Here is a 15595-nt window from a genome sequence, read left to right as displayed (position 1 = left end):
AGCTTCTCTGACCTTAATTGACCCTGGGATTCATCCTGCCTTTCTCCTGATATAAGTTTAGAGGAGCCCCTGCTCTCCACCCTTGTCAGGACCAGAGCTGGAGGGAGGGGCATTAAGCATTGCTAGAAATAAAAAGAGATGGAGAAAAGAGGTGTTTCCAGAACTTCTGTCCTAGAAAGTAACGTATTGGCTGAAGTATGTTAGTGAGCAAGTGGGGTGGAGTGATGGTTATAGAAACCTTGCTAGGGAGTATTGACAAGGTTCCCCGTGGAGCTTGGTTTGGCCAATTAGGGGTAGTGTGTCTGGGCTGGGCACTGGGTCTCTGAAGCCCCAAGGACCATATGCAGTGTCTCCCACTCTGTTCTTCCCAGGCAGTGCCCAGCCTCCAACACACACCACACTAATGTTGAGTTTACCTTATTGACAGCCTTCTAGCTGATGCCTGCAGTAGCCATCTGTGCCATGGAATAGTTACCATGTGATTGACTGACCAATGTGATGGAATTCTGTTACTCCACAATCCCACCATATAAAGGCCATCAAGCCTGCCTAATATAGGCCCATCTAAAAAGAGGCTGAGCCTGGGGAAGGCTCAGTCCTCTCCCGTCAGCAAATATTTCTCTTGGAATCACTTTTATTATTTTGTCTGTACTCAAGGGAGTTGAAAAATGCTCAGGCTTATTTAGCTATTGGTTTTAAACAGTTTGTGTCCATAAAGGGATCCCAGGTCTTGAATCATTTATAAAACATCTGGTGCCCTGGAATTTCCCTAGATTTCTGATTCAAATTCACTGGAATTGGTCAATACAACAGAGAGAGAGAGAGAGAGAGATCTAGGACCCCCATGAGCGAACTGGATAATGTTCTTGTTTTTTTTTTTTTTAAATTTTTTTTTATTTATTTATGATAGTCACAGAGAGAGAGAGGGAGAGAGAGAGGCAGAGACACAGGCAGAGGGAGAAGCAGGCTCCATGCACCGGGAGCCCGATGTGGGATTCGATCCCGGGTCTCCAGGATTGTGCCCTGGGCCAAAGGCAGGCGCCAAACCACTGCGCCACCCAGGGATCCCTCCACATTCTATTTTTTAAGGATTTTTATGCATTTATATGAGAGCGAGCGAGTGAGCATGAGCATGGGGAGGGGCAGAGGGAGAAACAGACTCCCCACCGAACAGGGAGGCAAGAGCTCTATCTCAAAACCCTAGGATCATGACCTGAGCTGACGGCAGACACTTAACCAACTGAGCCACCCAGGCCCCTATCTATCCACATTCTAATTGAAGTGGAAAGGACAGACACCAGAAGGCAAGGCACCCTCCCCTTAAGACCCCCAAGGGAACACCTGCTGTACCCCCACCTCCCCGCCCCAGCTCAGGTACCTGAAGGAGCATTGCCAGAAACCTCTTCTCAGCCTCGTTCCTGCCGTAGCACTGGAAGCTATGTGTGTAGAGTGTGTACACATAGCCGTACAGGGACACTTTCATGATGCTGCTGGTGTTCAGCCCTACCTTCTCTCCAGCCGCAAAGGATATTTGAGTGGAGGCACCACCTAAATCCAGGGCACCTATGGTCTCCACTCCATTTGGATGCACCCACATATGCCACAGGTTCTTCTGCACAGTGGGAAAAGGAAGCAAGAGAAAAGTCGAGAGGCACCATCTCTGTTTGCCCAGGGCTTTCCACCCAAGATCCATATCTTATTGCTGAAAAGTATGACATGGGGAACATTTGGGGGTCAAATCTCTCCTTTATTTCAAGGGTGGTGACCTCAAATGCTGGGCAGGCAACAAATGAGTGAAGCAGATTAGGTGTAGACAATTGCCATGCAAAATGTGAATCCATTGTGACCAGTGCTTCCAACTTTTAGGGGGGCCGGGGGTCAGGACAAACTAGAAATGTCAATTTTTATGTGAAATTTCTAAAATATTAACTGCTGGCAATTAATTAAAATTAATATATTTGAGGGGGAACAAAATAAGTCTTGGGTAGGATATGGTTTATGCCCTCTATAACATGGGGATTATCTCTTGGAGTTAACTTTTCTTTGAACAAGGGGCAGGGCATGTGGGGACTGCAATATAAGGGACCTGGGGACACAGGATGGGTTGGGAAGCCTGAGGGTTCCAGAAATTTCAGAGAGCTGTGGAGCTTTGGGAAGGATCATTCTCCAACTACCCTTCAAAAGACTCAGAAGCTTTAGATTTAGATTCCACCCCCCACCCCAACCTCCAATTTCTTATCAGCTAGTAAGTGATGTTATTCCATCTGCTCTGTGCATTCGGTCCTGTTTAGGATGCAATGTTTTTGCCCCAGCTCTATGTGTCTTGTCTTAGCTATTGTCTCATAGGTATTTCCTTAATGCATTGTATGATAGGAATGACACAGGACAGATGCCCCCTTCAGCATGCACCTCTGCTTTAAGTGGCCACCCACAGGGGACAGGATAAATAGCAAGATTAAAAACCATGCATTTATTTTCACACACCTCCAGGAAATTTCCCATTAAATAGTTGGCTGTAATCCATCCATATATCCCTTCCTCTTGCCCAGAAATGATTTGAGCACCCCTAAAATCAAAGGGCTGGGACTTGAAGTAGTTTTGGATGCTTGTAAGGACTTCATTAGCTGCTGATTCATTTTGTAACCTATGCAAGGCACAGAACACAAAAGGCTAAATGCCTGGACAAGAGAGTCTTAAAATAACCTCAGGTGAAAGGTAAACCTCCCCACCCCTCTGCTGGCAGGGAAGGTTTTCCAGATGTGTGCAAAAATGGCAACCCTTTTGCAAGTTGAAGCCTCCTAGGCAACCGTGAAGGCAGATTCACTTGTTACCTGTCAAACTGCCAATCAGAAAAATAGCTTCAAGTAAAAATACCTCTTGTCCTTTCCTCGCTTACCTGTTCCCATCCCATTCTCTAGCAACCAGCTAAACAAAAGAGGCTCCTGCTTAATCACCATTGCTCTCAGATCAGCACAGGAAAGGGAACTGTGAAGCCATAGGGGTGGCATAAGTAATCTGTTGGGGGGACCATATATAAAGGAACCCTCATCAGGCCAGAAGGAAGTGGGATCTTAGGACGAGGGAGGAAAAGAAGAGGACTTGAGTTTTCAGCAGTCCCTGTTTTGCTCTTCATCATGAGGGGATATGATGGCCATCACGGTCATCATTGGAATGAAATCCATCAGTGTGTTGAGCCATGGAAGAGTGGCATTTCTATATTACCCATGACATAGTACTATAATATTCATTTGCTGCCATTTTACCTTATGGAAGAAGATTCACTTGGGAGATTATTTTACCTTTCATCAGTGGATTAAGAAAGCCAGGGGCATTGACTCACTCTTGGCTCAAGAAAAAATAGCCATGCTACAAGCTGAAGTTCATTCTAATTCAGCAGCAAATTATCACTGCTTGGAAAATAATTCAAAAGTTTTCCTAGTTTTATTAGTTTCCATCCCAGAGGGTTCTCATTAATTGCTTTTTAAAAAATATTTGATTTTTCTAGCAATTAAAATGTCAGCTAGTTCCTCAGAAAGAATGGATCACCATCAGAAGATTTTACAAGGAGGAGTTAATATTTAGTTTATTCAAATGGGACATTCACTGTGTTCCTAAGTGGTGAACTTTCTGTTACATGGTTTTTGTCATGGGCTATTCTATGGTTTTTGTTGTGGGCTATTTTATGGTTTTTGTCATGGGCTATAAACCACAGAGTCTTTTAATTATTCCTCACTGGGAAGACTGGGAGAAAAAGGAGTTAAAAAAAAAAAAAGTTGAGTGCTTTGTTTCTATAAGAAAGAAAACACAGAAGGAAGGAATTTCTATATCATTTCTATTTCAGGTAAACACAACAGTTTTGAAACACACTGTAGATTTCAAGAGAAAGCAAAGAAATCCAACTTTCTCCCACATTCTACTTGGCCAACCAGGACATAGGAGTAGAAACAAGGAGAGAAAAACCACAAGAAAAAGGCCCAATCCAACTGAGGGTGCTCCCTGATGTATTTTAATGATCATGTTAAAGTGGCTCTGTTTGTTTGTTCCTATGTATCTTCCTCATGCCCACACATACAATTTTATGTTACTGGCACCAGAGACAAAGTGGCTTTGAAGCAGGACGAATGTCATCTTTGGGGGCTAACGCCTTATTTTCAAAGTTTGGAGCAGCCTCTACCCTGGGTATAGATTAAAGTTTGATTTTTTTAAAAAAACTATTTTTCTTTTATTTCAAGGTCAAGGAAATTAAATAGTGGGGGAAAAAAAAAAGAGAAAGGGCACTTAAAACCAGTGCAACTGGGGTTAAAGTCACGGTTGCAAATTTAATAGGATCTGCTTAATTGAATGAAATGAGCTGTTTGTTTCCTAATAGTTCAAAAGACTTTGGGAATAGCAGAAATTCTACTATTTAAAGCAGATTCCAGTGACATTGTGCGCATGGGTAGAAGCGACATAACTATGAGCCGCATTCAGTGGAGCCAGGTGCGCACAGGTATCAAAGGCCCAGGCATCAAACACAGTTTTCACTTTTCTAAAAAACAAGAGGTGCACCCCATGAGATTTCATCTTTCCTTCCTTTCTTCCAGAGTTCTCAAGAAAATCACCAAGCGGGAGGGAATCCATTTAGAACTATTTCTTTCTGTGTATTAAAATAAAGACTGAAAGTTTCCCTGCTTTTGAAGCGTAAATTTATGGCAGAATATAGGTTTCTTTCTTTCAGATTTGTTCCCAGAAATAGAGTTACATTCTTGGCAGGATTCAACACATTCCTGGCTATTTTGGTCAGGTGGGGCTCCATGGGCCAGTCCAGCCCTTACCTCAGCAAGCGCATCCCAGCTGTGGCCCCTAGGTAAATGCGAGTGGATCTATGGAGGTGGCCTGGAATCTGTCCCTGGACTTTTTGCATGCAATCCTCAAAGGCTTTGGGGACATCTTGGGGATTTTTCCCATAGCTGGAGATCCCAGAGCCTGAAGAGCAAGCAGTCAGTACTTCTTAGCATTTCCAGGAACCAATAAGAGCAGTACAATTTCTAAATAAAAAAAAACAAATCAGCTTTGGAAATTAATGGGTTTAAGTAGGGGGTTGAAAATAAGTGGATATGCTAAGTCACATGTGGTCACGCTGATGAGTCAACTCCCAAAATGTGGAAAGAAGGAATTACAAAAGTGAAAAATGAACCAGGATCTGCTTAAGAAAAAAGTCTCATTATGGAAATTTCAAAAGTAAATAAAAGTAGGGAGAATAGTATAATGAACCCCATTGTACCCATCTTCCAGCTTCCACAATGATCAACTCTTGTTTCATCTGCTCTCTCTCCTCACAGATCAAACTGCAGAAACATCATTTCATTCTCTAGATACATCAGTATGTTTCACTAAAAGACAGAAAGTTTTTTTTTTTTTTTCCCCAGAGATAATCAATCTTATTGGCCTTTTGCTTCTCTAGTATCCTTTCACACTACTTGCCTTTGGTAAGTTCATTTATTTTTTGTTTTGTTTTTTAAATATTTTATTTTATTTTATTTTTTATTTTTTTATAAAGATTTTATTTTTAAGGAATCTCTATCCTCAATGTGGGGCTTGAACCTACAACCCCAAGATCAAGAGTCCTACACTCCACCAATGGAGCCAACCAGGCACTCCATTAAGTTCATTTTTTGACAGAACTTCCACCAAATAGGTTTAGAGACACAGTGAAAGGTGGAACAGGAAAAATGGAACAAAAATTCAAATCTGTGTCCCATGTGTTCAGACAGAGGGGGAAAAAGGAATCTTGTCATGACTTCATGAAACATTTTAGTGTAACTATATATAATTTAACAAGATATCATCTTAAACATTAAATGTAATAAAGCACCAAAAGTCCACATTTATAAATTTCAAGAAGTAACATGTGTAGAAAGACATATGACCCAAACAAACCCATGACAGAGTTCCTCAGTTTGGTCAGAAATCTCTATGAAGGGATGCCTGGGTGGCTCAGCGGTTGAGCATTTGCCTTCAGCTTAGGGTGTGATCCTGGAGTTCTGGGATCGAGTCCCACTTTGGGCTCCCTGCATGGAGCCTGCTTCTCCTTCTGCCTGTTTATCTGCCTCTCTCTGTGTGTGTCTCATGAATAATTAAATAAAATATTAAAAAAAAAAAAAAGAAATCTCCATGCAGCTGAAATGAACCATCACAAAAAGAACTGAAAGTTAGGCCAGAATTCTTTTAAAGAAGCATAACCACTGTTCTATTATTATGCCTATAAAAATTAAAAATAATCCCTAATAGACTCAAATTCCAGTGAAGGTGCACATTCCTCCATATTCATACTTTTTCTCCCCCCTCACTCCCCCGTTCCCTCTTTCTCTCTAACTAGTTTGTATGAATTAGAGTCCAAATAAATTCCACCCATTGCAGTTGGCTGGTATGTCTCTTAAGTCTCTTTATCTGTAAGTTCTATCCTCCCTTTCAAATTTTCCCTTGAAATTAAAAAAAAATTGTCTTTGCAATTTCTTTTTTTTTTTTTTAAGATTTTATTTATTTATTCATGAGAGACACACAGAGAGAGGCAGAGACGCAGGGAGAGGGAGAAGCAGGCTCCATGCAAGGGAGCCCAGTATGGGCCTGAGCTGAAGGCAGACGCTCAACCGCTGAGCCACCCAGGCGTGCCCTGTCCTTGCAATTTCATTTGTCCTATAGAGTTTTCCACAGCCTAGAATTTGCTGACTGTATCCCTGTGGTTCATGTAACATGCTGTTTAGTCCAGGCTTCTCCAATGAATTGGTAACTGAACACAGAGGCCCAATCGGATTCAGGTTTGGACTTTTTTTGAAGAAATAATTTATAGGGATTAGTGTGCACTTCTAGTACGAGGTACATAGGTCTAGTTGCTTCTCTTTGTGCTGTGAGCAGGCATCAGAGATCACTGTTTAGACCCATTAGCCCAATAGGGTTTATGAAATGGTGATGTTTTATCTCCATCTTTCTTGCTTATTACCTAAATGCTTTCATAAGAAGAAAATTTCTCTCTCGTTAACTATTTGGTTACCCTACAGTACAGTTTGTACAGGGAAGGCAGGATAAGTGCTTGAATATTTCCCCTTCACCAGCTTAAGAAATAAATATTGCATGTCCTATATCCTAATTTATCCAGTGAGGGATTTTGTTTGCTGCATATCTTTAGGATCATATGAATTTGAATATATAGTTGATGTGTTTCGATTCATTGCAATTATTATTCTTATTGACGGTCCCATTGTTGGGCAGTAGAGTTCTCTTCAACATGACTCCTGAGTCCTTTAGATATGATCCCAGAAACCTTTGAGAGCTCCTTTGCTCTCTGATATTAGATGTGTGATCGTACACACTTCTTGCTCTGACTCTGGAATCAGCCATTTCTCCAAGGAGTCCTGGCTTCTTTTTTTGAGTATGGTATTTAGGGTCTGAAATTTGGAAGCCCTTGCAAGCCTTTTCAGAAGACAGACCTAGGAGAAACTTTGTTTTGAGAGAAAAATGCATCATGAGTTCTTTTGGTACTTCTACTTCAAAGCTATAGGTTTTCACTTCAGTTGATCTTTACTTTCTTTTTCCTATGCTAAGAATCCTGTTTCCCAGCAACTCCAACTGAAGAACTCACTTGCTTTATTTCACAATCCACCCACAAGGCTCTTAGTATGACAATACTAGTACTGCTACCAACTGTATCGTTATTGAAAACAGTTTAAGATATATTTTTTAAGTTCTTTTTGTCCTTACGGTATATCCCATTAGGCATTATGGGCCCTATGTATAGCATCCATAAATAAAAATTTTCTTGAAATACATATATGTATATGCTAATCTGTCTGCACATTGTCTGTGACTGCTTTTGTGCTAAAGTGGCAGAGTCGAATGGCCAACAAGTAACAAATATTTATCATCTAACTCTTTACAGAAAAAATTTGCTATTCTGAGAGTTTATAGTTTGTAGGCATCTCCAGTTTAATCTGTCTAAAACCAAATTCTTTAATCCCTGCTATGTTCCCAATTGACCCACTCCCAGTGTTCCCCTCTCAGGAAGTGGTACCATCATGCATGCAATTGCTCAGGTCACAACTAGTGCTCAGGCATCACCAACTTAAACACTTCACATTGAATCTATCATAAAATTTTGTTGGCTCTACTTTCAAAATACTTCTCAAATCTGAGCACTTCTTCCACCCTTCCTCAGAACCATGCTAGATCACAGTTTCTTAATCTTGGCACTACTGACACTTGGGGCTGGATAAAATTCTTTGTTGTGGGGCTGTCTTGTACATTGTTTAGCAGCATTCCTGGTCTCTATCAGTAGATGCCACCAACCCCAGTAGTGACAATAAAAAATGTCCTCTGTCATTGTTAAATGTTCCCTGGGGAACACTGCCCCCAGATTACCTCACACTGACAAGCACAGTCTCAGCCAGACCACCACAATGTCATAACTTTATGCATCATAACATGCACTGCTCTGATAACCCTGGTTTCCTTGATTTTTTTAAAATATTTTTTTAATATTTTATTTTTTTATTTATGAGAGACATAGGCAGAGGGAGAAGTGGGCTCCTCACAGGGAGCCCAATGTGGAACTCGATCCCCAGACTTGTGATCATGCCCTGAGCCAAAGGCAGACCCTCAACCACTCACTGAGCCACCCAGGCATCCTGGTTTCCCTGCTTCTGATCTCAGCCTCTGACTACATGTTCCACAACCAGAGTGCTCTGTTAAAAGTATAAGTCATACCCATTTTAGTTCCTTGACTAGGATCCTCTAACGGCTTCACAGTATGCTCTGACGGAAATGCATCTGAGTACAAGTCAAACCTCTCATTGCTCTCAAGGTCCTCTGTGAGCTGCCTTCGACCATAGCTCTGGCTTCATTACTTACCTTGCTTCCTCTTATTCATTCTGCTCTGCCACACCCGTCCCTTTGCCTTTCCTAAAAGATGCTGAGCAGCTTCCACCCCTGGCTTTTCTGCTTGCCAGACACGTCCTTCTTGCAAAAATGCTCACACTCTCCTTTCACTTTTGCCTGTATTTACCCCCTCCTTTGTTCTTCCCTGACCGTCCTGTTTAAATAAATATGATCAGGGATGCCTGCACAGCTCAGTTAAGCATCTGCCTTCAGCTCAGGTCATGATCCCAGGGTGCTGGGATGGAGTTCTGTGTTAGGGTCCCTGCTCAGTGGGGAGCCTGCTTCTCCCTCTCCCTCTGCCTGCTGTTTCCCCTGCTTATGCTCTTTCTCTGGCAAATAAATAAATAAATAAATAAACAAACAAACAAAAAAATAAATAAATAAATATCTTTAAAAAATAAGATAGCACGATTATTCTCTGTCCACCTTCCCTACTCAATTTCTTCACAGCACTTCTCCCTGACATGTTATAGACCTTTTTATTTATGATCTATCTCCTTGATTCAAATGTAAGTTCCACAACAGCAGAGACTTCTGTATATTTCATTTTAGAATCCTTGGTGTCAAGAACAGTTACTGGCCAACAGTTGATACCCAACACATATTTATTAAATAAATGAATAAATGAATCAGTCAATGAGATTTTCAAACCAGTGTGTAACTCTATACTAAAGGGATCAGGTAATCTAATCTGATCTGCCAGAGCTGGTCTCTGGAGAGAGACTTAGGAGGGTTGCTGGAATGTCAAAACTCAGAGTATCTGAGCGTGTCACCTGAGACCTATTTGCATAAGGTCCAGTAAGCCTCCTAAAGAAAAAACAAGGTTGGGCTCACAGGCTCAAGGGATCCTGGGAGTCACAAACCAAAGAAAGGAGGATTGAAATTGCTATTCCAATCTGAGAAAGATGATTGGACAGATGACACAAAATGTACTTAAGGTGGGACAGAAGTAGAAGATATGTACCCAAGCAATGGATGCTTTCAACGCCATATGGGCTTTCAGTGCCCATCTCCCCACAGTAGTTCTTTAAGTTATTTCAATGGAGGGGATGGTTACACTTAAACTTCAGTGGAGTTTAAAGAACTTTAACCACTGGTTTAAAGGGAACACATGAATGTCCTTTGTGGGAGGAGGCAGCAGCAAGCATGAGCACCACACACCATGAAAGAGATGAGAGGCATGTAGAGGCCCTGTGCCCTCTGGGGAATGGCAGCCGGAGCTTCAGATGTCAGCATGGGCACCAGCAGCTAAGGCAGCACCCAGTAAGCTCAGGAAAACAGCAGCAACTGAGGACTGATGATACTTACCAGGGCCCCTCCACCACCCCTCTTCTCCCCACCCCAAGAAAGAAGTTTCCAAGAGCCTGAGTATCTGGGAAACACTGCTAGGCAAGCAAGCATTCATCCCCCTCTCAGAACGGCTGAGGCAGGGGAGTCCTGGGAAATTTGCGACTGGGAAACCAGAAACCCAAATTATCCCTGGAGAAGCCACAGGTCTTCAAGGGGATGGCACTTGCCAAACTTTAACTCTGTATTTTGAGCTTTAGTTTGTGGTCTTCTGGTCATTTGGAGTATATATATGGATCCCTGAGGCTACTGTGATCAAAGGGAAGATCCATTTATGGATGTGGTGTGGGCTTCATGATCCTGCCCCTCCTCTAAATCACATCCAGGGTGGCCAAGGGCCCTCTTCCCTGAGAGACTGCCTGTGTCCCTCCATGAAGGTCACCTCTCCTCCTATGGTCAGAAGATCAGCAGGACTGACTTGGCTGAATTTTTCTCTGGGTCTAAAGATAGATCTGGGACAGACTAACTTCTTAGCAAGAATATCCACCAGGAGCTCTCAAGTGGGCTGCCCCATGAAAAATAATAGCTAACACTTAATTGAGTGCTAACTGTATGCCATGCATTTGCTACCTTCTTTACATATATCATCACAGAATCTTCAAATGATTCCTCTGGGATGTGAGTTACTACTATAGATGAAGAGGTCAAGACACAGAGATATTAGAAACTTCCCAGAGCTCACATAGGAGGGATGAGGTGAAGTCTTAATCATTATCCTACACTATCCTCACTTTTCTTGAAGTGGCGGGTCTCACCTTTCTAAATAAGCATCCTGCTGCCCTCTGTCATGTTTGAAGGTAAGGAAATGGCTCAGAAGTTAGGACAACAGATATGGATCTCTGGCTGAGCTCCAAGCAAAGTTGTGGCCACCTGTGTCTCATGGATAACAATGCAATCAGTACTCAGAAAACACCTAAGTCCCCTGTTGTATGGAACCCAGAGAGAGATGCCCCTTCAAATAAAGACTTAATGCGTCAGCTGTCGTCTCTTTCATGGTTTGCCTCAGCTGCAGAGATCTGCCTTGCTCAAAAGGAGTATTGCAGCCCAGCCAATTCAGGCCGTGCAGGTTAACTGGTTGGCTGAAGCTTTGTCAGGCCCATGTGATTGACTTTTCCTTCTGACCAGTCTTCCTTCTGTTCCCTTCCTTCCACAGGTGTGAATCTCTAGTAATTACCTTGCATCCCAAACTCTATCTCAATATTAGCTTCTAACTTAATCTGGGACATCTATGTACCAGGATAGGTGAGCTCCTAGCTGCCTTCCATGGAAGGGCAGATGATCAGAACTGACTCTGTTATTCAAAGAAGTGTGTTGGCCTCCCTATGGGAAAGGCTAATTCTTCTCCCCCCTTTTTCAATGCCATGACACCCCTCCCCCCAATTATTATATTTTGGCAGTTCATTGAGGTAAAAAAAAGGAAGTTGCTTGGGGTTGGGGAACTGGTCCAGAGTCTCTAGCCTGTTGTCTGTGGGCCAAGGGTATACCTGTTAACACATTCAGGATACACTGGTTGGGATGCTCCAGGCCAAGTCAAAGATCATGATGCTCTAAAGAGGATAGCTTTTAAAAACATGCACGCATACACACACTCACTAAGTGGGGTTTGTTATGTGTACTAAAGACTTAATTGTAGAAGGAAAAATTATGAAACTTTGAAGAATATCTTTATGACCTCAAGTTAAGAAGGATTTCTTGAATATAAAAAAGCAAATGATAAAGGAGAAGAGTGATAATTGTTCCTACATAAAAAGTAAGAACTTCTGATCATCAAAAGACACAGTGAAGAGACTTAAAAAGAGAAACCATAAGCTGTAAGGGGATATGAGAACAACATAATATATAACAATACTAGCAAAGTACTCATATTCACAATATATATAAAGAACTCCAATGAGTCAATGAGAAAAAGCCAAGCAATTCAGTATAAAACTGAAAAAAAGGCACAAACAGGTATTTCACAAAGCCAGAAATGGCCATAAGTATACACAATATAAATATAAAATATGCAAATGCATTTATAATTTGTAATTTTATAAATAAAAATATCCTTAACCTTATTCATAACCATCCTTTCCATAACCATGAAAAAACAAATGTCCATCAACAGGTAAAAATGAATGAGCTTCTGCTACTTCTGTCAGTGTAGATGAATCTTAAATGCCCAATGTTAATGAACAAAGGAAATTACAGAAGAATAAATGTTTGATTCCATTTATATAGATACATGTTTGATTCGATTTTCAAGAACAGGAAAAACTAGATGCATAGGGACAAAACTAGAAAGAAGAACAAGGAAACATATATAAATATGTGTTTATATGTATAAAATTCAGGCTGTGTTTTGGAGGGTCATTAAAAATGCTGAGAATGTTCTGTTTCAGGAGTTGGCATCTCACAGGCCAAATTCGGTTCATCATCTTTTTTTTTTTTGTACAGCTTGTGAGCTAAGACAGTTTTTACATTTTTAAATAACAAGGAAAAATTAAAACAATATGTGTTACAGTTGGGAATTATGAAATTCAAAATTTTGGGGTCCATAAATCAAGCTTTACTGGAGCAGAGCCATGCCCATTTGTTTATGTATTGTCCATCCTTGTTCACCTCTTTTCTACCACCACCACAACCCCACCCTGACATACACAGCCAATTAGAATACAATTCCCCTACTGGAATATAATTCTCCATGACTCGCTCATGTTTCTGCATGTCTTATGAGCAGAGGCCCTGACTGCCTTTGTTCTGAATTATTTTTTCAAGGATGTTTTCCCCCAGATCAAAAGGGAAGCATTATAAATGTTTCAGGTTCCCTAATCTTAGGGTTTGTCTTCTGTAATACAACCTATTGTGTGAGCAGATACTGTCTGGTCCTCTTTACATCATCTTGTGCAAAGTGAGGCTCAGAGAACCAGCTCAAGAAAATGCTGATGTTCTGCTTACCGCAATTACTGTGAGCAATAAATCATCCTTGGTTCTGACCCAGGAGACTTGTGTTTTCCACCAGTCTTCATTCATGCAGGTGTGGCAAGGTAAAATCTCACAGTATGCACCACCATATTTCAGACGTGAGAAAACTGAAGCCTAGGGAAGGGAAGGGACTGGACCACGGTCACTGCATGGAGAGGAACAGCACAAGCACAGGATTGTCTATATTCCTGATGCCCAGTACAGTGCTCATTCCCTGTCTCCAGGCAGCTTCTCAGGATCCCTTCAGGCCTCTGAAGGCCCTTAGGACTCTCCCTTGCTTCCCAATCGGCCTCCTGCACAAACTCAGGACCTTACCTTTCACACTACACTTGAAGGTTTGACTGACTACTCCGGTATTATTCTCCTTCTCCGCTGGCCACTGATATACGTAGACGGTGGTTCTGGAAGACCCGGCATCGAGCACGATCCCATACTGAACAAAAGGGGGAAGGGAGAGTCAGAAATGGGCTGGGCCTCTCTGAGGACACCTTTCCAATGGGCCACTGAGAACCCCAAATACTCTCAAGGGCTTAATCCACACTGCTTCATATAGGTAGGGGCTGAACAAAGGGGAAAAAAGATTTTCTCCAAACCAACTTTGTCTCCTTGGACTATGGGGAAAGGGGATGGGGTGAGGTGGGTCAGGTGTTCCAGGGCATGGTTCTCAGCTTTGGCCACACATTAGAATCACATGGGGAGTTTCTGAAACTCCCAGTTCCCAGGCCACATCCCAGACCCATCAAATTGGAATCTCTGGGAGTGCACCCAGGGATTGGCGGTTTCTAAAGCTCCCTTGGTGACACCAATATGCAGCCAAGGTAGAAAATTAGCACTCTGAGAATCTTGCCCATCCTCAGTTTCTTCCTCATCCAGAGCTCTGAGGAGGTGGGGGACAGAAGCCACCTGGATCTCAGGAAGGAAATGAGTAGTCAGTCACCTGATGCTCTCTATTCTCCAAACTTCCAGGCCTGTCAGCCTGGAAAACAACATAGGAAGTTCTCACGAAGGAGAGACACATCAATACCTGCATTAGCCTTCAGAAGGAAAGTATCCATAATTAAGGAGAAAACCTCCCAACACAAACTAATGTTGACATACCACTTTAGTTACATGGTGCATGAACAGACAAAGGGTGTTGCCAGGGCAGTGCCAGGGCTAGCTGTGCCCAGGAGAGCTGGCTAGGAGTCCTGGACCATCCCTTTCGCTAGAGCTTCCCCTCAAGTCTTTCCAGCTCAGGCTCTGGACCAAACCTGACCCGGAAAGAGCATGCGTTAGCAGCCTATGGGGATTGGAATGCGTAATGCTGACTTAGGTCAGCATGTGCTGGGGCCTGGAGTCAGCCCAGGGCAGCAGAGGCTTCTGGGTCACAGCTCTTCCCCAATTCCACTGCTGTGGGGTTAGGCTGCTTGTCTCAGTGAGGAAGATGAATTTGGGTTCTGGAGGCAAGGTGACTCAGATTGATGCTTGCTTTACAGCCCTGGGTACAAGGCCTAAGTTCTCTGGGTTTCCCCATCTTCAGGCAACTTAACCTTGAGAAGTAAACAGGAGACCACATGCTCGACACTCAGTGGCTGCTCAATGAACACAGGCTATTTGGAAAGATCAATAAAGCAAAATAAACAAAATTACAAAGCAAGGAAAAGAGGAAAGGAAAGAACATAAAACCTCTCAAATCCCACTATTGTTTTAACACCTTCCTGTATAGCTTTTCTAATGGTCTTTGGTGTATACAACTACATATATGAATATATGGTAGGACATATGTTTTCAATTCAGTAGAGGATTACACTGTACATAGTCTTTTCCATTGCTCTTTTCTTAATAAATATATCATGCACATCTCTCCTGCCAGTAAAAATATCATCATTTTCAATACATTCCCCACATCCTCTGTGAGATGCGCAATAATTTATTTAACTAATTCCCTGATTCTAGACATTTGGAAGGATTCCAACTTTCCACTATTAACAAGTGCTTGTTTCCTTTGAAATGGGACCAAATAAAAACATGTTGCTCCAGCTCCTCAATCACAGCCTCGCCATTATATTGAGATGGAACATCCTGTGTCCACTGGTATTTGAACTTGGACAGCCTCTTAATCTCAGCCTTCAGTGTGATGAATGCTGACAGGGATCCTGACATGACACCCCCTGCAAACAAGGGAAGCATTGTTCACAGCCTGCTCTGGGCAGGCTCACCCGGAGATTAGTGCATAGGTGGAGCTGAAGGAAACCAGGCACCTCAGAGATCTGAGCCTCCCTACCAGTCCACTCTCTCCCCTCCCCTCTGCTTTTGACCCCTCACCACCCTTCCACCTGCCCCTCTACCCCTTGTGCTGACTAGCAAGGGAGCACACAAGAGCAGCCACTCCACA

At 42.5% G+C, this 15595-nt stretch overlaps 1 protein-coding gene across 2 annotated transcripts in view; it reads right to left on the bottom strand.

Moving 5' to 3' along the window:
- The window catches only part of ENTPD3 (ectonucleoside triphosphate diphosphohydrolase 3), a 32801-nt gene that overhangs the window by 8238 nt on the left and 8968 nt on the right, over nt 1–15595 (bottom strand). For both annotated transcript variants that reach the window (XM_041734546.1, XM_041734547.1), the window contains 4 exons: nt 13537–13654; nt 4815–4965; nt 2485–2644; nt 1379–1612 (listed from right to left, as the gene is read on the bottom strand). In XM_041734546.1, the coding sequence (XP_041590480.1) occupies nt 1379–1612; nt 2485–2644; nt 4815–4965; nt 13537–13654 (663 nt within the window). The remainder of the gene's footprint in view (nt 1–1378; nt 1613–2484; nt 2645–4814; nt 4966–13536; nt 13655–15595) is intronic.

The sequence above is a fragment of the Vulpes lagopus genome, chromosome 19, assembly GCF_018345385.1.
Source record: "Vulpes lagopus strain Blue_001 chromosome 19, ASM1834538v1, whole genome shotgun sequence".
Taxonomy (NCBI): Eukaryota; Metazoa; Chordata; class Mammalia; order Carnivora; family Canidae; genus Vulpes; species Vulpes lagopus.
The sequence above is the reverse complement of the archived record's forward strand: the minus strand, read 5'-3'. Positions and strand labels throughout refer to the sequence as shown.